Source organism: Lissotriton vulgaris, chromosome 12 (assembly GCF_964263255.1).
Source record: "Lissotriton vulgaris chromosome 12, aLisVul1.2, whole genome shotgun sequence".
Lineage (NCBI taxonomy): Eukaryota > Metazoa > Chordata > Amphibia > Caudata > Salamandridae > Lissotriton > Lissotriton vulgaris.
In genome coordinates this window covers 143743374-143771321 of record NC_141700.1, presented here as the reverse complement: position 1 = coordinate 143771321, position 27948 = coordinate 143743374, and the positions used below count along the sequence as shown (strand labels likewise).

Below are 27948 nucleotides of genomic sequence, written 5' to 3'. Positions count from 1 at the left end.
TTTACAAAATTGTAGCCTCCGTCGACGTTAATGAATGAAAAAATACACCAAATGGGGTGATATTTTTGCATAGAATACCAACACAATATTTATGTCACTCCATATTTTTGTGAAGAATATTTTGACATATAAAGCACCTGAGAATAGTTTAAATCCAGCGACAGAAGAGATGACGGAAGAGGTAGACGCTTATTTAAGTCGTTTTACATAGTGCTGTGACCTATTAAGAGTACAACTACAATTTACAGCAAGGGAGGTTACCACCACAGAGACAGCTGATACAGTGAACACTAGTTAATTGTACTTCTTTATCACGTGGGAAATGTGGTGGATGGAATTCTGGAGGTGTAAGTCCAAATATGGGAATGTGAACTGACCTCACTGTCCTTCACACTATCTGAACATGGGACCTGAGCTTTCTATACTGTCTTCCCATGTGACCGAGATCCTCACATTCTTGCTATCATGGTGCACCACATTCCTCTCAGAGATGGTCCATGTACTCCAAGCGTCCTCATAAAGTCTGTACATGTTCTGCAAGCCGCATGTGATCTGTCTAGGTTTCTCATTCTGACCAAACTACTTACTAGTCTCTCTGTGTCCATGGGACCAACTTTCTCACTCTCATAATCTATATTATAGAGGCTGCTCATGGAGTCTAACCGTTTATCTCTAGCTCCTTACCGTGTCCTCTCTGTGTCCCAAGTCCTCACCCATTCAACCCAGGCTCATCGGATCATCACTATGCCCCAGCTCCTCATACGATCGTTCCATGTACCCACCGGCTTCTCGATATTATCTCCATGTGCCCCAAGTTTCTCACATGCCATGTCAATTTTCACTGCATGCCTCACACACTGTGTCGCTGCGCACCTCACACTGTACATACTTATTTTGTTGGAGTATGATTTTCAAGCGTGTATGGCCAAAACTGAAATGCTGAAATGTATCTACGTATGCAATCTTGAAACTTAGGCTTGATGGCAGCACTTGTTTTCCAATTTGGTTTCAAGGATCAAGAAGATTTAGAGGGAGGAGGAATTTGGTAAAGAACACAAATGCATCACTTTGGTCAAGGAATGTTCAGATGGCATCTATGGCAACCTCATAAAGGGCACGTTAGATTGCTCCTACACGCACAAAGGGTTGACACTGTGTTGAGGTAGGTGTAGTTGGAGAGCACCAAGTAGAGTAAGCTTCCTATCCACAGACATCGGGGATTGCGCTCCCGAAGACATTGCATGTGGTTAAACGAAGAAGTTCATCACAATGGCTTCTCATCTCATGCGTCGGAGAGGGCTGTGTGCGTAATTGTATAAGATATTGCATTCATTTGCACAGATGTTTTGTGGTTGATTGCAGCAAGCACATTGCGAACAATGTTGGCTCAACGTGCGACCTTCAATAGGGGAGCCTCAAGGCACAGGCTGGGAAAAAGGTTAACATGGAGAACAGTAGAGTCGGAGGTAAGAGATTTTTCAGGAGGTAAACATGGCAGCAGTCATGAACTCGCTATAATATTGTCAGTGTCATCCAAACGTCACTAGTCATTGATGGAACACAGTACAATGACTACATTCTGGATCAATTGTACACTTTTCTGCCAGAGCTTTCCCATGAGAGCCTCATGAAATCCTCTTCTATTGGGTAAATGTGCTGAGTGGCCGGAAGCCCGCTGTGCTCTTTTCATACAAAGGAAATCCCTTTGTTCATGTTGGCTTGGCAGAGAACGTAGACATCAGCACTTTGGCAGCTCTGCTTAATCCTCGCCTCATGTTAAATCATGACAGGGAATATACCTAGGTAAATTGAACATTTGAATCTGGCAATTATAAATAGCCATAATCTCTTCTAGGAGTTTCAGTAGCAAATGCTGGGTGATCTGACGACCGTAGCACCCCTAGATGGGACAAGGTTCTTGTACCTTATTGTTCGAATACACAACTACTTTTGCAACTTTGATTGGGACAGAAACTTCCAGCCACTGTGCCGAGATTTCTCTACAAGAATCCAGGATCTCTACACCAGTGGAGACAGAGAAACACTCTGTGCCCCAGGGCTGTGGCAAATATCACCAACCCCCCTAGCAAGTATCAGGACCAAAGCCCTGTGGACTTCAACCAAGACTGCCAGGTGGGGGTGTCTCAACACGGTATAGAAAAAACAAGAGCTCACCGATTATTCAGGAGGGGTATAGGAGGTGCCCTTGCACAAGGGAAATGCTGATCATAAAGAGAGGGGCCATGAAGGATCCTATGTGGGGAGAGGTGTGGCGCCGCGGCCAGGGCGACTGATGCTGGAATCTGGGGATCACGGTTCGATCCCCAGCACCGGAGGCAGATTAGCCCAACACCATGTGACTCTGGGCAATAGCTTGCTAAATCTTCCCGACGGCCCCCAGCTCCTGGAGACCCTTACGAGTGATTATTCGCGCTTTACTAATGTGGATTATTATTATTATTATTATTATTATGAGGTATGTGAGAAAGATGTCTGCCGTAACACGAGGAAAAGATCTGCACCCCGTGTGAGGCCTGGGAGTCCTGCAGTGTCCCTACAGCATGTTTTAAGTGAGTGCATCTGCAATCAGAGTACCCTTTCACTACACTGGAGCTCTACTGCAAAAAGCTGAGCACAAAGAAATATCAACGCACTAAAACAATCAGTTCTGTAATCTGTAAGAAGAACTAGAGTACTAAAGGAAACCCTACATTGATGGAAAGGCCTGTGTCATGTTCTGAATACTCACTGTTATAACAACACAGAGTGGCGGCTCATCGAGGGAGTGCTGCGGGGCGGTGGGCGCTGGCGGGGGAGGGGCAGGGTAGGGGGTGGTAAACTCCAGCATACGGCCGAACGGAGTTAAGTAAATAAATAAATAAACAAAACAAAATACATAGTGCATGCTGCAACTCCAAATGGCGATGCAGCGCCTGCAATGTAATTCGTTTTATTGATTTATTTATTTACTTAACTCCGTTCGTCCCTATGCCGGAGTTTACTACCCCCCACCCTGATCCTCCCCGCCATGCCCCACCGCCCCGCAGCACTCCCTCGAGGTACCGCCACTGAAAACACAGCGCTCCTACTTTGTTTGTGTGGTGGCTTTTGTGATTGGGTCCAAGGAAGAACCTAAGCTGCAAGATTTACTGGGCAACAAGCCAGATGGAGTCTTCTCAGCTTGTGCCGGGGCAAAAAAAACTTCCAGATTCTGTCAGTGGGCCTCGCGGAGTGCACATCACATGGAGTGGTGCACCCCGTTAATCAACAAACATTGCGGGCCCTGCCTGAATTGCTGGAAGATCAAAGATGCAAAAACAACAAGTGATGGACTGAATGTGGATCAATGTCACACACTCCCCCAGTCAAAAGATCTGGGCCCAAATCCATCGTTTTTTTGCACTCCACACCACCCTGGGTTAGACAATGGCGATATGCAAATCAGCTCTGACCCTGTTGCCCCATGGGAACAGTCCAGTCCGAACTACAAAAGCCATGTCCTTCCCAGAACGGAATCAAGCATCCGAGGACCGGACCGGTTTCGAGGTAACACCTCTCATCAGCCCGGCTAGCTTGACTCCAAGTGGTGTGGAGTGCCTGGGACCCACGTCTGGGCATCCCCAGCGCACTTAGGGCGGCAATTGCAAAAACAACAAGTGATGGACTGAATGTGGATCAATGTCACACACTCCCCCAGTCAAAAGATCTGGGCCCAAATCCATCGTTTTTTTGCACTCCACACCACCCTGGGTTAGACAATGGCGATATGCAAATCAGCTCTGACCCTGTTGCCCCATGGGAACAGTCCAGTCCGAACTACAAAAGCCATGTCCTTCCCAGAACGGAATCAAGCATCCGAGGACCGGACCGGTTTCGAGGTAACACCTCTCATCAGCCCGGCTAGCTTGACTCCAAGTGGTGTGGAGTGCCTGGGACCCACGTCTGGGGAAAAAAAAAAAAAACGATGGATTTGGGCCCAGATCTTTTGACTGGGTTGAATGTGTGACATTGATCCACATTCGGTCCATCACCTGTTTTGTTTGCAATACCGCCATAAGTGCGCTGGGGATGCTCAGACGTGGGTCCTAGGCACTCCACACCACTGGAGTCAAGCTAGCCGGGCTGATGAGAGGTGTTACCTCGAAACCGGTCCGGTCCTCGGATGCTTGATTCCGTTCTGGGAAGGACATGGCTTTTGTAGTTCGGACTGGACTGTTCCCATGGGGCACAGGGTCAGAGCTGATTTGCATATCGCCATTGTCTAACCCAGGGTGGTGTGGAGTGCAAAAAAACGATGGATTTGGGCCCAGATCTTTTGACTGGGTTGAATGTGTGACATTGATCCACATTCGGTCCATCACCTGTTTTGTTTGCAATTGCCGCCATAAGTGCGCTGGGGATGCTCAGACGTGGGTCCCAGGCACTCCACACCACTGGAGTCAAGCTAGCCGGGCTGATGAGAGGTGTTACCTCGAAACCGGTCCGGTCCTCGGATGCTTGATTCCGTTCTGGGAAGGACATGGCTTTTGTAGTTCGGACTGGACTGTTCCCATGGGGCACAGGGTCAGAGCTGATTTGCATATCGCCATTGTCTAACCCAGGGTGGTGTGGAGTGCAAAAAAACGATGGATTTGGGCCCAGATCTTTTGACTGGGTTGAATGTGTGACATTGATCCACATTCAGTCCATCACCTGTTTTGTTTGCAAGATCAAAGGTGGGCACTAATGTGCTTTGCCACTTAGAAGGACACCAAGGGTCTGATTACAAGTTTGGCAGAAGGGTTACTCCATCAGAAATGTGACGGATATCCCGTCCGCCGTATTACGAATTTCATTATATCCGAGATGAGTAGGTGACGGCTACAGGCAAAGTTCAGCGCAGACAGCCAAGCACCTGAACATTTAGCAAAAGTACCACACATGGCTGAAAGACCAGAACATGAAGAGTGTCCGTCGGGCTAACCTTTGCTGAGCCTGACAGACACAATTCACGCTTGGAAAAAGTTTGATGGGCCTTCTGTCCTTAAGAACGATGGGCCACTGGGTCGAAGAGTCTGGAAACTATTGTGATTGGCGTTAAAGGGTGCTATATACACTGATTAAGAAGTCTAAATGCTTTTGGGAATAGGCAGCAGAAAAATATACAAGCTCCATACATTATAGTACTGTGTATAATCTCCATGTCACTGTAAAGGTCTGTTCCTTGTGAAACAGTTAAAGCTTAGCAGGTTACTGAACCTCCTACAGAGAACATCATGTAACCTCTGCATCACAGCCCCAGCAGGGTAACCCCCTCAAGTAATCTAGTGACGGTGTGGCATGTTGTGACTATAGATTAAAAATTGTAGCATCACGTTACGCAACTTTCTTTATATACTCACAGACCATAGGAATACATGTTTAACTCTTAGTTGAGTGTGTGAATGGGACAAATGCTACATATGCAGTTACATGCAGGTGAAAGGCCAACACATTTTTTTACTGTATATTATGTTTTTTTAGTCAGGCCTCTGACCCCGCCCGAAACTCATGACCCATCCCCATTTCCACACTCTACCCCACTCCTCCAAAGAACACAGGGGCAGATGTATCAAAATACCTATTTACGATTCTCAAATAGCGTTTATTTGAGAATTGCAAAATGGTATGTATATAAAAAATCGCAATTTTTTAGCGATTTCTTAAAATTCCTTAATTGCGATTAGCAAATTGCGAGAATAATTTCCCATTCACTTCTATGGGCCAGGAGGCCCATAGGAATGAATGTGAAGTTATTCTCAATTTGCGATTCGCAATTTGAGAATCGCAAATTGAGAATAATTTCAAGGGTGTAATGGTGTCATAAGGACACCCTGATGCACCCCTGAAATTTGCATGTGTGCGCATACGGCGCACATACATGCCCTAAAGGCATGTATGTGCACCATATGGCACCTTCACAAATGCCAAAAAGGGCATCTGTGAAAGAAATTGCAAATTACCACCAACTTGAAGTTGGTGGTAATTTGCGATTTATAAGGAGAAATCGCAATAATTGAATGCTTGATGCATAGCATTTAAGGAATCGCAATTTGCGATTCCTTAAATGCTTATGCTAAATTAAGGAACCGCAATTTTGCGATTCCTTAATTTTGCTATGCATTTTCCTTCTTACATACCGTTTAACTAATTTTTAGTCGCAAACGCTGCTTTTTTGCAAATCGCAGCGTTTGCGACTAAAAATAGCTTTGATACATCTGCCCCACAGTTCCTATACTTTTTTCTACTCTTTGACCACTGGTGTAAACATGATGTGACAGTGATTAAAGTGTTTTGTCTAATAGGGGTGGATCATGAGCCCTGCTCCCCTTGCATGGTTTTGAAGACCTCTTTCATTCCTTCAGAAGATTGAGTTGTATGACCAGTGCACAGCAATGCATACATACGTTCGGAATTCTCGTTCTTGAAGTATCCGATAAGTTTTGGCTCGTCTTCAATGTTCTCAAAGGCTGCGAGCTCATGGTTTCCCTCAATAAATTCTACTGGGTCCTCAAGCACCTGAAAAACACAGAATTTGAGATGTCACTTGTCACTTCAGGATACCAGTCTGTTCACAGTGCACTCTACAAATACACCATACAAATACATATTACTGCACCCCACATTGCTTTTGCTAGACTTGTCTTCCAAACCAGTACCTGTGGAGTCCAATGAAGAGGGCAGAAATATGTCTGTCTATAAAATGGTTCCATACTTTGAAATCCGTATCTCTTTTTATGGCACATATTCAAGGATATCTTTTCCATGACCCTGATCACTGATGCTTGGCTGCAGAGAATAAATCCCTACTGGGACACTGAGATATTTCCAAAAGACTGGTCTGACGACACACTTGAGTAGGGCAAGGGCAGTGTTAAACATATGCCGGGCTTGCCACTGATATGACCCAGCCCTTACAAATCTTTTGAGACTTGTAAATCTTTTGCTATAAGCCTCTTGATATTGGATTTTAGCTTGCTTTAAGTGGTTTCAAGTAATTTCATAGAAGCCTGTTAGTTAGGTCACAGGGACATGAAGCAATCCTGCTCATTACTTCACAGCTAACAGCCTATTCCCTTTACTAAATGCCACCAGCCTGCCATATATCTGGGGCCAGGTAAGAGGTGGGTATTCCCCTTTACAGGGTCACCAGAGTTTTCCCAGTGCTTCTAGGGCTTCTATGATATCTGGATCTTTGGATGCAGAACCTTGTACTGTACCAGGACGTGGCACTAAAAACGATTGATGTGGGGGTTCTGTGCCTTAGTCATCTTAGTATCTAACATAGCGAGATCTGCTCTGTTCTTCCTCTGGGCTACAGGAAAACCCAACATATTTATTGACCAGAAGCCACAATAACCCGGCAGCCAGACCACGAAGGGCTGTGATCACTTACAGAGGGCTCTTCGCTCACACCACATTACGACTAGTCCTAATGGCTCTATGAGGTGCAAGGATAGAAATCCGTTCCACTACAAGTGGGAAAGTGGACAACTAGGACAATGCTACCCTCCTGCAAGACCTGGGGAGGCCTCTTGCCTTCCCTGTGTCCCCTTAAGGAAGCTCTTACTTTGCCTAGTCCTACAGCAGACAAGTAAGTGAACCAGCCAAGGTAAGACTGTGGGCTGGTGCAGGGCTTAACTGTTACTCACTTGAGCATGAGGTGAACATTTGCAAGCCAAATGTTTCATGTATGCAAATCAAGGACCCAAGTTATTTCCAGGTCTGAGGTGGTGCCAACCTCTGGATAACAGGTTGGATCTCTACATACTCTATCTTTACCCATCACTGAAGCACAATTGTAGTGATCGACCATTTGTTGATCACTCATTGTCATACCAAGAGCCAGTAACCAGATTCTTTCAGTGCTGTACTATCTCTGCTGGTTCTGCCTAACTGCAGTGAGCACGAAAGCCCCAGTGTTGCCCATGCGATCTGCCTGCGGTGCTCCAAGTCAGCCTAGTGCAGACCCGCCCAGCCCTTGTGCCATTGCATGGGCTGTCTCACTTATAAGAGTACCATTGCCTCTTCTATTGACAAGCTAGGGGACAGCGCTCCCTGCTACCTCTTAATCAGGGTTGCCTGGCTAGAGGTGTGCTCCATTTTTTTGTTTAAATCTTTTTTATTTACATTTTAGCATTTTGCACAATTTTAGGAAACAATCCCGACAACGTACAGTGTGTATGCGGCAGCGTTAGTCAATAGAACATGTACAAATACACCATCAATCAATATATGCCTGTTGAGGTACATGGTAGTCCATTGCAAGAGTCCAAAGACCACGCTCCGTATAGAAGGGGGTATCTAGACCCAAAGACCACATCGCCAGAGTATATGAACAGAGCTAGAACATGGTGCGTTATGCGTCAACCGTGGACATAGGGTACAACATACTGAGGACAACATAAGATAACGAGGGGTGGGGGGACCTGTTTCTGCGCTTAGTAGAACCCAGGGGGGGGGGGGGGTGGAAGAAGAGGGCTAGAATTTGCCACATCCAGTGACAGGAACAGGATTCTAAACGCTTGGAAATCAGTGTTCTTCAGTCTATGTAGGGGCCAGAGAGAGACAAGCCTTGAGTGCCAGTCTCCTTCAACTCACACAAGCCCCCTGCGCCAGTGACCATCTCCTGGAGCTTCAGCACCATAGCATCCCATTGATGTGCTATGAGGAGTTTGCGCAAGCCAAGGAGATCGTCCCTTTGGAGTGCCATCCCCTCCACCCTAGCCCAATTCAGTAGAGATTGTCACCAAGCAATTGTGGGGGGCGAGAGAAGGGACTATCATCTCTTGGTTATGAGACGCTTTGCTGTTATTAGCCCCAGGTCTAAAAGTCTAGAGGTGGCCTTATGTTTCTTGTTTCTGCTGAATAGATGCAGGAGGTGGAACTCCCAGTGGAGATGGATCACCCGAGAGGTACAAGCCACCAGGATAGTTGATACGTGGGACCAGTAGTCGTGCAGGATAGTGCAAGACCACAACATATGGATAATGTCAGCGTCTATGTGTTGGCAACAGGGGCAGTTCGCGTCATTTCGACGAAAATACCTGTTGATTTGGGCAGGAGCGAGGTAAGCTCGGTGTAAAACAATTTTTTTTATCTGTTTGAATCTTGGATGCACGGTATATATGTGGGGCTGCCCCGAACAGTGGACCATTCTTTATCTGTGAAAGCCCTGCCCAGATCCTCCTCCCAGTGTTGCCTAAGCCGGGTGAGATCCTGTGTGCTGTCTAATGGAAGATGTGAACCAATGTATCAGGTGTCGCCCTGTCTCCATCACATGAAAGTATTGTAGTGTGTAGTGCATAGGCTAGAGGTCTGCTCCATGTAATGCGCCCACTCAATGGTATTCTGGAACGCCAGACACCTAGAGCATTCTCATCTCCGATGTACATACTTGCTCGCCGGCAAAATCTTAACCATTCAGCTCTTGGATCGTTGCTTCAATCACACCGAGCTCTGCCCTCACTATGTGATCACACTTTCCGTCCCACCAGGCACACTAATTTGTCAGCAAGTGCACATGAATGCTCTCTTTGGGTTTAAAAGCAATTTCAAACCCACTCCAAGATGGTTAATTTGTGCTCTGCACCAGCACTTATTTCTTGACGCCGGCAAATATTTATGATAGTCCACCACATGGTAGCACTGTCTGTCTATTTTCAAAACATCAGCGGATGCAATAACATTGCCAAATACATTAAAAAAAAGAATAATATCAGTACTACAGACCATTCTTACAGCTGGGGTTGGCCAGGAATAGTCCATATTGTCTCATTTGCAGGGGCGTGAGGATAAGTAAGAAGCATTGGTACTGGCTTTTGGCAGTGCTGGCAGGGAAGGTGGGTGGTGAATGCTGCAGTGGCCTCCTGAGAAATATCTTGGGCCCTGGCACTTATTTTTCTACAAAGTAAGCAATGCCAAGATTGTGTATCTTAGTTGATGTGAGGCTTTGATCCAGTATCTTTTAAGATCCTGATTTTGGCATTTTATTGCTTCAGACTGGATCAGTTTGAATCTGTCAAGCAGCACCTACTCTCTTCAGTAAGAATGTTTTGACTTGTGTTGAGATGTTATTTCCCCATTTCACAATTTGTAGACTTTCAGTGGTGGAATCCATTCAGGGATATCATACAAAACTACAACCCTTAGAATTACTTTAAAATTTGAATGGAATATTCTTATTTGATTTCTGGCACAGAATTTTAGGAACTGGTCTATTTCACAGCCTGTGGTGTCCTTTGTCTATCTGCAACGTTTGTTCTTACTCTGGAATGCTTTTGCCTTGACTACCACCATGGGAGCCAGCCATAATCCATTGCATTACATTCAGAGGAAGGCACATCCTTCTGTATCTCTTTGGAAACTTCCCAGACTCTTGTTTCATCTCTATGGAATTGTTTTATGATCTGTTGTTGGTTCAGGGCTCATGCATCCTAAAGCCACTTCAAAGAAGGGACATGAGAGAGAGGGAAGGAGGGACTTTGAAGATAAAAAAAGAATGGAACATGATAGTACTAGGTTGGTTAGTACTTACGCATCTAAAAGGAAATGGGCCATTTAAAGGGGCAGCCGTAAGGAAGGGACCATTAGGGAAGGTCATGAAAATAGAAGAGGGATTTATAAAAGGATTGATGTGCAAAGTGAGGAGTCAGGAATCCGTAAATCCTCTCAATGCATAAAGTGAACAAAAGCTGGCAAGAGCAAATTTTGAGATAGTGATGAGACCTCCTTTCAAAAGGAAGAACTGGCAATTTGCTCAACGGAAGAATGAGTTGTTATTCTGCCCTCCTGTATTGCATATCCTAACCAGTTTTAGAACCCCTACAGCTTTAAAAAGGTCTACTAATCGTTGTTGATATTATTAAAAACCTCCTAGTATTCTGTGGAGAGCAAGGATTTAGGACAGGCAGATTTGGTGGCGTCAAGTGGCCGGGGATGTTGCTACCTCACTTCCTTTTCCTAGCAGCTCGGAGTTATGGGATCCATGATACTTTTGGACTCAAGTTGTTTGCATTTCATACTTTAAACAAGGTTCGCCTGAGGTTGATTATTAATTCCCGGTGAGTATTTGATGGTCCTTATTAAAGTATCTTCCTGATGTACCAATCCATCTTAGCCCCAGATCTTGGATATACATTATTTATAATTGCTTTTAAAATACACTTCCTGAATGTATTTCACTTCCACTGCCTTGTCTGAGTACCCTATTCCATAACTCTTCATTATTGCAGAATAGCAAACAAAATCCCACACCATATGAGATTGACTAAGTGTAGGATTTTTTTATTCTTCTGTTTCAATTTTCACCATGGAAACTTGCTCTTCACCTATTCTGAATTCTCTTGAAAATCTGACCGAGGAGGTTTTATCGTCTATTTTGAAGATACATTTTTAACAAGTGGGTCTTCTGACAAGTTCGAAAACATTTGATATTAGGTTCATTGCGGGGATGCTATGGGAGAGGGCGATTCATTTATTTTATTTTTTTGCGGTTTAAATTGTGGTGTTGAAAAGGACACCTCGGCTTTCGTATTATCCTAAATTTCTTTCTTTTTTCATTTTTTTCGTATAATTTTGTGATTACTTTAATGTGAACTATACACCTAGTTGACTCTAGGGAGCATCTTTTAGAGGTACGGTGATATTTTAATGACCTTGAGGTGACCTTAGAGGATACAATTTTACAAGCCCATGTGGGTATCATTGGTAGGAGAGAGAAATGAAACACACGCTTGATGTGAGAATCTGAGAGATTAAAAAAGGCTGGGCACGTGTATTTGTGTGTGAGGGGGCTGCTTGAGGGGACCCTATTGTTTATTTGGGAATACATTCCATTACATTATCAACCATCACAGTTTTAGCATAAAAACATAATTTCATCAACATACATTGTTACAACACAGGCCAGGGTGAAATTTAAAAAATGCCAGCATATTTTGTTTAATTTCTGGAACTTTGCATTATGCCTTTTGCATAAAATTCCTCAGAAATCTTTTATAAAATGCAGAAAGGTGATGTCACGTATACTAGTCCCATGTTTTTTCAGTAATTATGCTCCATGGTTCCATGTTCCTCTTTTAGCTGGTAAGGGAGTGAGACCAGGTTGACCTTCTTGAATACTTAATACGTTTTTCAAGTTAGTTTATACAAGACTGATTACCCATAGAAGGTATTAAGTTAAAAAAAATTACAGATATAAAAGAAATAATGCTAGAAGATTGCTGAGTGCTTAAATGGTGGAAATTTGGTATGTAATGTTCACCACACAATTTTTACAATGTTGGGCAGTACAACACAGGCAAGTACCATGCAGGTCGTGTTTGACCTGTTTACAATGCACTACATTGCTACGTATTAAGAATTTTTATTAAAATCACATGTCCAAAAAAAAGAGGATTTACTGGTCAATGGATTTTTTTTAGACATCTTCAGGAGTGGGTAGAGTTAATGAGACGTAGGAGTTTTTTTTAGAGATCAGAGACGGGTAGAGGTAATTGGTGGGAAGGGGGCAGGGACGGGTAGATGGAAAGGGAGATAAGGGTTTTTTACAGTTCAAGGGTGGGTAGAGGTAAATGGTGGTAAGGGTTTTTTAGGGGTCAAGGGCAGTTAGAGGGAAAGGATTGTAATGGCTTTTTAGGATTCAGAGAAAGGTAAATGTAAATATTGGTAAGGGTTTTAAGGGTTCAGAGACAGGCAGAATAGAGCAATGTAAGGGTGTTATTTTGGGTTCGGAGATGGTTGGAGGTGAATGAAGGAATGAATGAAGGCATTTATATAGCGCACAGCTACTCAAAGAGAGTGTCCCGGTGCATCCGAAGACCTTGCCTGCAACCCCACTAAGAGCCCCCATATGCAAATGCAAAAAACATTACAATAAAGAATGCTGCTAAAGAGTAATCATTCATTGATTAAAAATCCAAGTTTTAAGGAGCTTCCTGAAAGTAGCTAAATCAGTCATCGATCTCAACGATGCAGGGAGCACGTTCGAGGCCTGCACTCCGAGACACCTAAAAGAGATGCCGCCCGAGCGGGCATGCAATATTCTCGGAACCACAGCCAGGTTCATGGAAGAGGATCTCAAAGTTCTAGATGGTGTATAGTGGGTAACCCTCCTACCGAGGTACCTTGAGCCCCTGCTGTGGAAGGCCTTAAAGAATAACACCAAGGCCTTGAATCTGATTCTCTTTTTTTACTGGAAGCCAGTGAAGAGCTCTGAGATGGGTAGACATGTGAGGCCTAAATTTCAGCATAAGAATTGCTCTGGCCGCAGCATTTTGGGCCACCTGCAAGTGCTTCAGCAAGTATTCCGGGAGGCCTAGGTACAGAACATTCACATACTCCAATCTGGGGGTAATTAATGCCTGGCCTACGGATTTCCCGCAGTCCAAAGAGAACAGTGGAAAGGACTTCCTCGGCATCCTAACGAGCCAAAACAAGTTCCTGCAACTGATTGGACTTGGGCATTCATAGATACGGAATTGTCTATCATAACGTCTGGGTTCTTTACCATTTGTTGTGCGGCGAGCGGGTGACATATCTTCCGGCCACCAAAGTCTCTATTCATCCGAAGGAGGGGAGCCAAAGAAAATAATTTCTGACTTTTCTGGGTAACATTTGAGCTGGTTGATTCTTAATCTAGTAAACACTTTTGAAAGGCACGTTTTAATCTTACCTCCCTCAAAGCTCTTTCCCTTGTCACAAGTGAATAAGAGCTGCGTGTCATCGGCATATGAAATAATTTTTGCTCCATATGCCTAAGCCAAAGAAGCCAAAGGGGACATCTATAGATTGAATAATGTGGGTCTCAAAATGGATCCCTGAGGAACCCCGACATTCATACTAGGGATTCCAGCCACAAAGGGAGGAGTCCAAACCTCCTGGTCTCTATCTTCCAAAAAGGAAGAGAGCCATTTTAAAACAGAGCCACCAATACCGAGGGTCTGGATCCTGTCCAAAAGCCTATTATGAGGAACAGTATCAAAGTCAGCTGACAGGTCTAATAGGATCAAGATGGCTTTTCCTCCCACTTCAAGGCTTTCCTTAATGTGCTCTGAGACCTCTAATAGTGGAGACTCAATAACATGGTTGGCTCTGAAGCCAGACTGACTGATATGAAGGAGAGTCCTGTGTCTTCTCGGCTGCGCTCCTGCTCTCCTGCCTCCGGCGCCGGCAGAAACAGGAAGCAGGAGCCTCCCTCCCCTCCCTAAGCCTATCACCACACTGCAATGGCAGCGTTGTAATTGGTGGGGATGCCACCCAGCCAGGGGCTTACAGGAAGGCCATGTTCTCCATGCAGTCTGCATCGCAGCCTGCATGGAGAAAGGGCAGAGTGCATATGACTGGTTTGGGCGGTCCCAGAGTGCTGAACAAACAGTCATTGCCCCCTCAGGAGTGGGCATACCACTCCTCCCCTGCTAGCAGAAAAGCCCAGCCCACTTATGTGCCTGCAACTACACATAAAATGGTAATAACAGGAAGTTATTACCATTTAATGTATCTGCTTCTCGCACTGCAAGAAGGCAGTGGGGCGACGATCCTCCGCCCTATGGAAGGAGCCGCCCCTGCGATATGCCTTGTACTAAGAATTAAGATTAATTACCAAAAATCTGCAGGCACGAGCGTGGTACAAGCTCAGGTCGATAGTTGAGAAATAGAGATTAATAACAGCCTCCCAATAACATAGGTATTTCTCTACCAGTCTCATCAACTGTCTGGCAGCTTTTTGAGTGTAACATTCCCAAGCTTCTTGATACCCTTTACAAAGACCCACATAGTTGAGGACATATAAAAATGAACTTCTGGTTGAATCTACTTTATACGATTCCCTCCGGATGTAATCAAGCATATTCAGTGCAAACTTTGGGCATCCATTTGGAGTAATAAAAGACAAAGGGTTGCAAAGTCAATCCTATATAGATCCCCCTTTCAGGGTGGACTCTGCACTCCAGATATATATTAGCAGCCCAACTTGCCCCAGCCTTATCATGGGCATCTTCTATCGTTAAACCCCAGGGTATCAGTGGACCAGTCGGTATCTAAGACTCTCTTTAAACCACTTTTGTAGCTTTCACAGTTGGGTCCCCTACAACAATCCACTGAAACCAATTTATTTAAGTGAAAGGAAGGAGTCAGAAGTAAATCAACTACTACCTGTTCTTCCCTCTTTACACCAATAGAGGGGAACCCAGAGTTTTTCTGGGTAGGACTGATGGTGTATTTGCCCAGCAGAAAGACGGACATGCACTCACATTGGGTGAATCGGTGACTGAAACCAGAGACTAGAGAGCAAATGATTTTCAATTGAATAGGAAAGACATTTTTAGAGTAAGTCACTTGATGCACTGGGCACAACAACTGGCTATCAAATTAGTAGGATCAAGGGAAGACGACAAAATGGAGGATATATTGACTAAGGCTGATATAGAGGAAGTCATTTATCTTATCTATAGATCTTTGAGGTCTTCTCGCCCTCAGTCAATCCACTATGTAGCTAAATGGAAAGCAGACTTGAATCATGACATAAATGAGGCTCAATGGATGATGATTTGGCATAAAGCGGCAAAGCCCTATATTTGCACACACTATGGAGAAAGTGGTCTTTATGCATTGGTACCTGACCCCCTGATAGACTAACTTCACATGTTTGGGGAAAGCGATCAGTGCCGAATAGGATGTCCCTCAAGGAGATCCTATATATGTGGGGAGATTGAGGTAACATGTGTTCAAAAGATAACTGGGCTAATTGGGAGTGGATCCTATTATTGTGTAGGTTGTGGCTAATGACATGAGTTTTTATCCTCTTACTTCTATGATGAGTAATCTCATCTGCCATCCACTGTTAGCCGCTAGATTGACTGTGGCTCAGGCGTGGAAGGATCTAGCTCTATCTAACTGGTGGTCTACAGTATGGAACTTTATGCTATGGAAAATCTGTCAGACACAGTGAAAGACAGGATGTCACAATTCAAAAGAATCTAACAACTCATTTTCTAATTTTAACTAAATGGCAAGATCCGATGCAGAGAGCCATCTTACCCCCAGCCGCATTAAGCCATATGGGTTGTCTGTCTCCCCAGGTTATGCCACTGATAGAACATCGTCAAAGTTGGCTAAGAAGAAAAAAGGCCATTGAATAGCTGAAGAGGGTGGCATTTGTGGTTGATGTCTGGCTAAGTTGTAATAAGCTAAATAGTAAGACCTATTATTAAGCACTCTGAAATTATATATATATATATATATATATATATATATATATATACATACAGATATATAGATATATATATAGATATATATTTAGATATGTGTAGATATATATATATATAAAATCCACAAAGGTCCTCCGTCGACTCACAGGGCTTACAACACCCGCTTCTGCCAAAAAAGGAACCACGAACCGTGGGAAATGTAGGCAATTTGAATACTTATTCTTGTTTCTCTCGAATTACGAGTTTCGGGCACCACATGCTCTTGATCACATAATCGTGAGGTAAAAACGCCATCTTTTTAAATGCACAACCCACGTGATGAGACCCACACAATGAGCATAGTGAAAATACTAACTATATACATATAATGTAATATTCATGCTTGCTTTTTGGTTTCTTTTCAAGCATTTATGCTGAGCCTTCATAGCAAATTTGATATACATAATGCATATATGTTTCATCCCAATAATGACATGCTTTTATTGGCCTCATGCTGTTCATTGTTACAATAAAATGAGTACATTCATTTTTATTTATGTCGAGACTTTTTTCCTCTTTCGTATGGCTGTTTAAAACGCTAAATAAAATTCTTTATAAAAAAGAAAAATAATAATCCTCTCACATCAACTTGAGAAAGAGAAGCCACCTTTATTTTAAAAGGCTGCTGATGCATTTCGGCTACTAGGTAGCCTTAGTTGCATGGTGTATTTTGTTTTTCAATTCAAAATATTATTTTTTTGAGTTTTTTCTCTAAAAGAAAATGACTGATTTGTTTGATGTATGAGGACAAATAATAAAATATGGAGCTTTCTGTAGGCCACGTTTAGAGACACAGAAAAAAGTAGATAGGGAACAAAGAAGGAAAAAGAGCACATAACATAAGCAGTAAATTAGAAGAAAGTTGAAACGTATGAAGTAAGAAAGAAGGTGATATAAATAGCATAAAATAGAGAAACAAGTAAAATAATAGACACAAGGAGAAAAGAATACGAAAGGAGGAAATAAAATACAGAGAGATGAAAAGGAAGAGTGTACATAAGGAAAGGCGAGATTATGAAGTGGGGATAGATGAAGACGGAACAGGGGGATAAGACAATCTTGGAAGAAAATATGGGTGAGCTAGTAAAATAAACAGAGAAGCGGGTAAGTAAGGAAGTATAGCTTGGGGAGAAAAGTGAGAAAATAGATACAAACGTTTTCATATATAAATGGTAAGAGAAATACAGGAAAGAAATATGAATTAGGAGAATTAAAAGGTCTAAAGAAAAAAAAAAGGAAAGAGAAGATGAATTTAGATAAAATTAAGACAGGGAGGTTGATGGAATAAAGAACATAAGGAAAGAGTTACTCACATCCAAAAGAAACTCCACAAGGGTGTCAGCAGAAAATTCTCCATCGTACTCAATGATCTCATCGTCTTTAAACACATAGATACTGTCTTCCTCATCCAACCCTGGAGAAGAAAAGAGACGACACTTAGAGCTGCACTGTCAGCAATTTACCCTTGTGCATGTACTTAGAGCAAAGCAAGGTCTTCGGCATCACAAAATATGCATTTGCTAGTGTGTACACTGGAATGTTATCAAGTATAATTAGTTATTAATAAATGTTCCTGACCAACGATGGTATGAACTTTACTGAAATCAAGCGCTTTTTTGATGGACAGTAGCTCAATTTTTTTCAGCATGTGAGTGGTGTGAGCAGGAAAATGACTTGCAAGAGACAGTGTTCTTGATTGTATTCCACTTGAAGTTTGAAATCCATTACATTCATTTCCAAGTGATAAATCATAACATTTAATTTTGCAAAGGTTTGCATAATTTTCTGAATTTGTTGTGAAATTCTACGAAATTTAATGAAATTAACTTTTGCTATTTCATATAGGCCATTAGTGCCTCTGAATGAATGGTTGAGACAGGGCAGTATCTTTCACATACTAGGAAAGCCCACTATTCGACTGTATCTGCCTGATCTCTTGCAGCCTGACTTCAATTTAGTCGAAGAGACTGCCTAGAGACATTAACCTGTTGCATTAACTCCGGATTTCCTTCTATCTGTACCCGCCCGTTGCTCTCTCCTTCTAAAATGTACAATATTTCAGCTGCATAAATCATCTACATCATTGTAAAGTGACAATAGACAGTGTTTCATTTAGAAATTTGGAGTATAAGGGATTTCTGACATCTAGGTTCTGGTTCAAAAATTATTTCGATGAATGTCCTTGTACAATGCTCAATAACGAACTAGTCTAAATTGTTCTAAGATGGGTCTGAACGTTGGCGGTTGGGGAGCATGTAACTGTACACCGGGATCCATAAGATGGTCTTTTGTTGGATATTTAAGGGTCTGTTTAGATTGAGTTTACACTCAATAAGACTTTGTTAGGATTTGTTGGGTTATATACAATGGTCTTTTAGTTGTATAAGATGGGCTGTTGGTTTCTATTTGACAATCTGCTAATGGCTATGTTGAGGATTGCTATTGCCATTTCTCTGTTCAATGTGTGGGTGTGTTGGGACCACATAAATGTGTGATGTTATGTCAGTGTTTATTGGGTCATGGGTTCCATGTCATTGTTTCTTCTTTTCTTATGGGAGGGAATATCACTGACCTTGGGGGTGTTTTGGGGTGTGAATGCTGTTAATTCTGGGTTGCCCCTTGATACCGCTGCCATTGTATTTGCTACCACTGGTCTCAAAGCTCATGAAGGAAGCAGCAGGAACAGGAAGTAAACTTTCTAAAGCCCTGCCTACTTTCTCTAGTTTCCACTTGTCCTTCCCCAGCCTGTCAGCAACAAACCAGAGGGTGTTGAGTTGCTATGAGTTGGGCAAAGTATTAAGTCTGTGAAGTCACTGGGGGATCTATAGGTGCATTATGACTCTTTCACTACAATTAGCGTTAGTTGATTGGTGTCTATGGTGCTGTGGTTGGCAGTCCCTAAGTGATGGGTGTGTGATTGCATCTGAAAGGTTGTATGCGGAAAGGTGTTTTGCTGCTAGATCACCGAATTCTTGCAAGCAAAAGAACGATTTCACAAAGACTAATGTCAAAATATTGGACTCTGTGAGGGTATACTGGAGTCACAAACTTTTGAAGCTGTGCGCATCAGCCTCCTGGATCCATTGTTGTATTCTCTTGATATAAAAAATTCATTTGTGCGACAAGCTTAATTTTTATCAAGGGTGCTGCATTCTGTTTTATCACTGGGAATTGTTCCTTCAGGCCCTATCGATTCAAATACAATATACATTCACTTAATGCTTCAGACAAAAAGCTGACTGTAGGAAAGCTTTTTTCAGTATTTTCCAGATTTTCGAATCCTGGAATTGAGCCTGAGAGTAGAAATAAAACTCTAGTATTGTAGGTGATGGGATTTCAAGACCCCTTTTGCCCCATCCCTCACCAACATGGCCACTCAGAGATACTTGGAGTCGATGCAACGGGGGTAACTGATGTGATGCAGCACATACATTTCTCTGGCAGAGAAATGAACCACTTTAGGTGGATAGCTTCACATCAAAAGAGAGGTCAATTCTAGACTGGAAAGGGAATGCCATAAGACAGGGCCTCTCTATGCTCCCAGTACCTGGTACGCCAGTCACATCAATGTCACCACTGCCTCAGTCCTTCGCAGTTCTAAAAAAAACCACCTCTTTAGCAAACACTCCATCTTCAAATAATGAGATTCACCATCAAAGAATGTCCTGCCTCATTATAAATAATAATAATAATAATAATAGGGGGATTTATAGAGCGCATGGTGACTCCTACGGCGTGTCCCCGCGCTGAAGATCCTAGTACTAGCAGGAGAGGTGAAGAGGGAGGTCGCTATTGGGTGTAAAGGAATGTTTTAAGTTTAGCTCTGAAGATGGACTCTGAGGGTTCCAGGCGAAGCGCCACAGGGAGTTTATTCCAGCTGAATCATAACTTAGGGCTCTCACCTTTGTTCTGCACTGGTTCAATAAAGGAAGTTTCGCACACAATAAAATCCTACACATAAATTCATACATACATATATCCTGGTTCATATGGTCACTCACTAACAACAAAGGGTCTCACCCTTTGCCCCTCAACAGCCTCCTAATTTCTTCTCCCTGGCTTGGTGCAGGGCATGATGTGGTATGGAATGTAGAGGTCTCCTCCATCCCTCTTTACATTCCCTTCCTACCACAGCCTTCATGGCCCCAGAGACCAGAAGTAGCAAGGAAAGTGCCAGGGGTGCAAACGGGCAAGCGAGGGCACAGATTTAGCTACCGCTGAATGATCTCCATGAAGGATAGTTCTGCAGAAGAACACTGATAGGGCTCTGTTGTGACCTTGTTGAATGGAAAAGAACTTGAGTGTGTTCATAGATGATAAGTCCTCTATGAAACATCTCTGTAGGGTAATTAGATTGACCTAGATGGTTGTATTGCCTCCCTGGCCAATTTGGAGAAGAGTCATTCATATGCCAACCTAAAGAGACATTTTTGAGGTCTCCCTAAATGAGGTGTAAGAGTAGACATTGCATAATTCCACCCAAAGGGTTTTTGGCATGTCCCATTTTCTATCCTTGTAAGTTTGCCCTGGTCCAGTCTAGCTTCTGTGCCACCCATATGCCTTTCTTTTAACCTCTTTCGCAACATGGTCCATGCACTCAAACTTGGTCTGCAGCCTCGTAAAGGATTCTGGATCAAAACTATTCTGCTCTGTGTATCTACAATCATTACAAGTAGATCTAAGTGGTACTACAAATACTTTTTAGTGGTAATACCACTCCACGCGGATGACAAGCATTATCTGATGTGGTATTACCTAGTGGTATTACTGCTCCTGGCAATACTGCACCCGGGATTACCACTTACTTCGTTAACAAATTTCTCCTAAGCCTAGTTAGTGAAATTTGTAGAACAAATAGGGCCTATATTCTAGGAATAAAACGTGTGATTATAGGTTCAGTAATACAGAGTCCTGTGCGGGGACCTCATAGCTGTATGAGACAGTAAACAGTATGGGAATACTGCCTGGTAATGGCAATACTGATCCCAATATTAATACCCCATTTTATAGGTCATCACTTAATGAGGCTCTTAGATTGCAAGTTCAGTTTAACAGAATTGGTAAAAAAAAAACCTCTAAGGACCCAATTGTCAATATAACTATACGTTTTTAAGATTTATCTTTTTGGGGTCCCTCAAAAACCACTGAAGAGATTTAGTTCAAACCAACTGGATCGCAAGACAGAATACCTCTAAGTTCTGGTCCAAATTTGGCTTTGATCATGCCTGTACTTTTTTGCTATTTTTACTACAAATTCCCAAAGGAATTCCCTTGTTCTTACAGCTCTCCTCCCTGAGCGTTAGGCACCTGCTTGTCTGATAAACCACAATTGCACAAATAATTAAGGTGGATGATTTGTGAGGATTGGCCAAAGGGGGTGGGGGAGTTATAAGGAATGAGGAAATACTCTTCTCATTGACTGAAAACCTCAATCACAGCACCTGTAACTGATTGTGTAAAGATCCTCTTCTTTGTCATCCTTCATACGCTTGTCTCTAAATCAAGCAAATCTATCCAATGTATGCCTGGGCACTTGTCAAGAGGCCACTGCAGCTTGCAGCACACATTGCCCCTGCCAGCTCTGCCAATGATAGTAACAACACAAGTACAAACCATCGCACTCACACAAGTGTGACAATTTGGACTATTCCAGGCCCCCAACGCTATAAGAATGGCTTGGGAGCTAGGGAATAATCATTTTTAATGTATATTGAATTCAAAATTAAGTCTTGTTGTGGGCATATCTAAATCAGCCAGACAGTGCCACCTTGTGGCAGCCTGTCACATGCGCCAGTGTTGACAGTTAAGTGCTGGTGCCAAGTACCAAAACCACCAGCTCAAATTAAGCACTGGACAGTTCTCTTTTCCCAGTCCTGCAACTCCAACAATCACCAACAATAGGGATTCTGGAATGTTCCTTTGCTTGATTATATCAGCTGGGGTTTTGAGATCTAGTGTGACATCATTCCCCTGATGGTCCTTTAATTGAACAAGAGAGAGGTCAACTCATTCAACTGTCAGGTCAACTGTACTGGCTAGCATTTAAGCGTGTTGCGCTTATTTAATCATTTTAAAAAGCTCGTTTTGACCACTGTATCATTTTTGCATGTGAGCCTCGTTTTACTAGTTTTATTTTATTTGCCCACTTACTTGCATTTTAAATTGTGCCCCCACCGCGTTTTTTCGCGGAATTTCACCGTTTTTGTAGCTTCCTCGTGGCGCTTGGCCGCCATCTTGGGGTGGTCTCTGCCTCCTTGTGCCATTTGCCTGAGCGCTCTAGCGCTTCCTGTAGCCCAGGTGAGCTGCTACTTAAAGCTCACTCTGCTCGCGCAGCGGTGACGCGCAGCGGTAGCGCCTGACTCGCGCCGGAGTCGAGCCAGAGTCTGCCCCTCTGCGCCCGTCCGCGCTAAGCACGCGCGGTACGCCGGGGGGTTTATCCTTTCTTTGTGTATCACTGTATGCCCTCATCTGTCGGTTTGATAGGATGATTGCTTATTCCAGTGCCTCGCTTCATGCCATCAGAGATACTCTCCCACGCTGCTCTGCCACATCTCTCCATCCGTTGTGTGGCCCATGTCAGTGTGCTTGTAATAGATGGTCATTGGACCGGCCTGTAGGTATTCGTGAGCTCGCTACTTCTCCCGCCCCACGAGCTCCTCCCGGTCTCCTCCCGGTGCCTGGTAGCCTGGGATCTGGTCTACGATTTTTAAATCTTAACACCAGATCTCTAGTAAAACATCATCTGTCTGTGGCTGATCTTATTTTGGAGGAGACACCAGATCTGCTGGCTCTGACTGAAACCTGGCTGCAAGACACTGATGATGCTATAGTCAATCTTGCCTGTCCTCCGGGCTATTTTTGTTTTAGATCCAACCGCCATTCTAGAGGTGGAGGTATCGCCCTATTTATTAAATCCGCCTTCACATGTACCTGGACGGTCCTGCAGATTGCTGGATGCGAGAGTGCGTTGTTTAAGGTTACCATTAGCCCTCAGTTCTCGCTGTCAGGGATGGTTGTTTACCGCCCCCCAGGCAGCGATGTAGCTTTTAGAGGTGCCTTTCCGGAGGCTGTGAGCCTATTGGCTAGTGGATGCGCAAATTTCTCGATCTTGGGCGACCTAAACCTCCACTTCGATAGGTTAGAGTCTCCGGCCATTAGTGGTTTTTTGGCTGACCTAGAGGCCCTGCAGTTGATCCAGCTTGTCTCTCAGCCTACACACGTGGCCGGCCACACTCTTGATCCATTTTTTACGACTCTCTCGGATGTCCAGATTGTGGCGGTTGTTCCTGTGATATGGTCTGACCACTATCTGGTGTCTGCTTGGCTTCCCCTCCCTGCTAATCCCACTATTCCACCTCCTTTGCGGATACCTCGACGCCACTGGAACAAACTTAGGTTAGAGGACCTTCACCGCATTATGGGTGCTGAGCCTCTAGGTCCTCTGCTGAATGCTACCTCGGGCTATGACCGGTTCTGTAACTGGATTACCAGGGCGCTGGACGCCCTGGTACCTATCATCTCCAGTAAGTCCAGTCCCCGGCAGGCTAGCCCCTGGTATGACAGTGCGTTGCGTGCAATGAAGTCCTCTTGTAGACGGGCAGAAAGGGAGTGGCGTAAGACGTATGATGCCGATAAGAAATCCATCTACCTGGCCTTAGTTAAGCTCTACCATCGAGCTATATGTAGGGCCCGGGCAGCGTTTTACGCAGCGGAATTCCGAAATAGCCTCAATCCCACCAAAACCATCTTTAAAACCATAAAAGATCTGATGGCAAAGAGAGTTCCTCCGCAGTTGGACAGTTCCATCTCCCACTGCGAACCCCTAGCCACTTTCTTTCTGGACAAAGTTAAAAAAATCTACCAGGCGTTTCCGAGCACACTGCCACCTGTGATTCCCTGGAGCGGCTCCAGTAGCTGCCCATCGCTGCACTCCCTTCCCACTCTTTCTAATGAGGAGTTTGCTAAGTGGGCCCTGCGAGTCAAGTCTGGCTCGCCTGCAGACCCGGTAAGATCTGCCCTTTTCAGGGATGTTGCTTTTGAGGGACGCACAGTAGTGTGTTCTCTGATTAACCTCTCCCTGACTTCCGGCCTGGTCCCTGCCAAGTGGAAGCAAGCGGTGGTTTCCCCGATCCTAAAAAAATCATCTCTGGATCTGCTGAGACCAGAAAACTACCGCCCTATATCTTTGCTCCCTTGGCCGGCCAAGGTCATGGAGGCCCATGTAAATCTGGCCCTCACGGAGCATATGACCCAAGTTAATGTCCTGGATCCCACGCAGAATGGGTTTCGTGCTGGCCACAGCACTGAGACGGCCCTTCTGGCAATGGTTGAGCATTGGCGGACTGTGCTCGATGCAGGTCAAACGGCAGCGCTTATTTTATTAGACCTGAGCGCTGCCTTTGACACTGTTTCCCATCGCATCCTTCTACACCGCCTGCAGGACATTGGCATTTGTGGGTCAGCTCTGCAGTGGTTCCGCTCCTTCCTTAGTGATCGCTCCTTCTGCGTTGCCACCCCTCCATTTCAGTCCAAGTACCATCCTTTGGACCTGGGGGTCCCTCAGGGCTCCTCGCTGAGTCCCACGCTTTTTAACCTGTACGTGCAGCCGCTGGCTGAGGTCGCCAGGCAATGGGGCCTAACCATGGTCTCCTACGCTGACGACACTCGGTTGGCGGTTACGATCAGCGGGGATGCCAAGCAGGATGCCCTCAGGTTCCGAAGTGGACTGAGAGAGGTGGCCAGCTGGATGAACAACAACTGCCTCCAGCTGAACGCGACAAAAACGGAGGTGATGATCGTTGGAAGGGAAGCGGACCACTGGGGGGACGGATGGTGGCCTCCTGAGCTGGGATCAGCGCCGGCCCCTGTCCTGGAACTCAGGAATCTGGGAGTATGGCTTGACCACACGTTAAGCTTTGTGACTCACACGAAGAGAGTGGCGGCCTGCTGTTTTGGAGTATTACGCGGGCTAAGACCCCTGCTCAGATTTTTTGATGCTCCTACAAGACAGCTGGTCATTCAAGCAATGATTATCTCTCGGCTGGACTACGCCAGTTCACTCCTTTTAGGAGCGAACCAAGCCGAGATCCTTCGTTTACAGCGAGTCCAGAACGCTGCGGCTAGGGCGGTGGTTGGTTTGCCCCGAACCTGCCCCACCTCTAACACTCTGCGGTCCCTGCACTGGCTTCCGATAAGCAAGCGAATTCAATTCAAGGCTCTTTGCCTGGTTTTTAAAATTCTTCGAGAGTTGGCACCTGTGATACTTAACAAACTGCTCTCTCCCTACGTTCCTACCCGCTCACTCCGATCCCTTGGACAATCCTTGGTGGTTGTCCCCCGTTTTAGACTTAGTCGGATGGGGGGTCGCTCCTTCCGCGTGAAAGCTGCAACCCTCTGGAATGCGCTCCCCTTGGAAATCCGCCTCTTGGATGATTTAATATCCTTTCGTAGGGCTCTGAAAACCTTCCTGTTTTAAATGTTCCCTGTTTTAAATGCTTCTGCTTTTTTGTTACTGGATTTAGTGTTATGTTGTGTTTACCTTTCCCTGCGCCAGGACGCTCCTTCGCTGGAGCAGCTGTGCGCATTAAAAATGCAAATAACATAACATAACATAACATAACATTTGAAGGCCAAATTAGTGGGGTGTGTGTGAGGGTCAATTACCATTAATGTTATAGGAAGGAAAAATAATATGTTCAGGCTATTTTGTGATCCTTTAAGTTTGAACGCATAACCAATTCTCACTACAATAGGCAAAACACTTTCCAATGGGAAATGTTGGTAATAATTGGTGGAAAATTGGTTGTAAAATTGGGGTGTTATGTGGGTGTCCTAAAGAGGGCAGATTCCCATGGACCAATCCATATATTTGTATTCATTTGCGTATCATCTAGCAACAATAAAAATTGTTTGCTGACTGTCAGAAAAATGCCTGAAGTGGACTCTTCTTCAAAAATTGAAAATTTAGGCCACGTCAGTTCGCTATAATAATGAACCGTGCAAAAGTGAGACATTAGGGATCTTGTATCACATTCACACTTGACGTACACCATCTGGTACACATTTTCTGCACATTGAGAACCACCCATGGGTAAGTGACATCAAATTTGTATTTTCTTCTCAGAAATGACTATTTACCCATAGGAATAAAGCACACTATTCCACTTGCCCATTCTTTGTGCCTACTATAATTTGGTGCTAGAATTTCATGCAAAACCAGGTTCTGCTACTCAGGGGCGGCTCCTCCACTAGGACAGAGGAGTGTCGCCCCACTGCTTTCTCGCACTAAACATAAAATGGTAATAACTTTGAGTTCTTACCATTTTATGTTGGCTTTGCACATTGCGGACAGGCAGGTGGGTGTGTCTGCTCTGCTCTTTGAGCAGGGCAGGGGAGGAGTGGTTTGCCCACTCCTGAGTGCGCAAAGACTGTTTGGTCGGCTCACTTGGGCTGTCAAAACCATTAATGCGCACTCTGACCTTCTCTATGCAGGCTGCATTGCAGCCTACATGGTGAACATGGCCACCCCATTAGCCCCTGGCTGGGCACCGTCCCGACCAATCACAATGCAGCTTGCAGCATTGTGATTGGCTTAGGAGAGGAGGCCTAGCTACCTGCTTCCTGTTCTTGTCGGAGGCAGGAAACCAGGAGAGCAGGAGCCGAGAAGACACGGGACCCGGCGGAAAGGTAAGTTTAATTTTTTGATTATTTCCCTGAGTCCCCCCCCCCCGCAACACCCCTGCGTATTACTCCCCCTCGCATCCGCCCCCCCCCACCCCCCGCTACTGCAGCTACTTTAGTAAATCTGGCTCACGGCAAAGTCCTAGGGGTGTTTGTGCTGCGCTCATAGCTAGATTAGAAATCCAAATCCGGTCAGGTTAAAATTTTCAAACCAATCACACATTGCAGGTGATCATGTTTACAGTGGCACCATGGGGGGGTTTCATAGTTCACATGCAGCCCTTCCTGCTCTGAACACTGCCCTCTAGCCTGCAGCCCACCAAGAACATGCCAGAGTGACAGATAAACCAGTCTAGCCCGGGCTATTCCAGCAACGGTACCCCACCGTTGGCATCCATTAAGGGAGGTTTGATGTCAGGTGACACAGTACAATGCAATATGTTGTTGCGAATGCACCAACATTTGGGAATTAAATGTACTTTGCGTAGAACAGTTGACTGGTTCTGTTGTTTGCAATGCTTTGCGTCTCATAGCCTCACATTGCACAGGCGAGCACCCGTGCAAATGCATAGTAAATCTGGACCGAACTTTATGCAAAGAAGAGCACATTGACACATGGAGCAAAATCAATGCCGCACACAGTGTATCGCCTAAAGATCCACAATCTTATATACAAATGCTACCCCCCGTTGTGTTTGAAAAACATAATTATGCCGCTGGTGCCAGCCTATTACACTGTGATCTGATCTGACAACAAGCAGAATGTTTTTCTACAAGAAATGCAAATTACACAGTAGGAGCTAAATTAGTCCTCTTTAAACATTCTGAGTGGGAAATGGAAATTAGATGGTTTAAGCAGAAAATTATGAAATCTTCTGAATTGCCGCAGGTTGAGGTTTTAACCATGGCCCACCTACTCACTGTTGGGCGCGAGCGAACCTGATCAACAAAATGGAATGGATTTTTTGCCTAGTAAACTAAGGAGTGGTAAAAGAAAAAGCTT

At 44.5% G+C, this 27948-nt stretch overlaps 1 protein-coding gene across 1 annotated transcript in view; it reads right to left on the bottom strand.

Annotated features, from left to right (window-relative positions):
• The window catches only part of CASQ1 (calsequestrin 1), a 141114-nt gene that overhangs the window by 58457 nt on the left and 54709 nt on the right, over positions 1–27948 (bottom strand). Inside the window, exons 3-4 of the mRNA XM_086947615.1 lie at positions 17579–17679; positions 6426–6537 (exon numbers count right to left, since the gene is read on the bottom strand). Of these exons, the coding sequence (XP_086803741.1) occupies positions 6426–6537; positions 17579–17679 (213 nt within the window). The remainder of the gene's footprint in view (positions 1–6425; positions 6538–17578; positions 17680–27948) is intronic.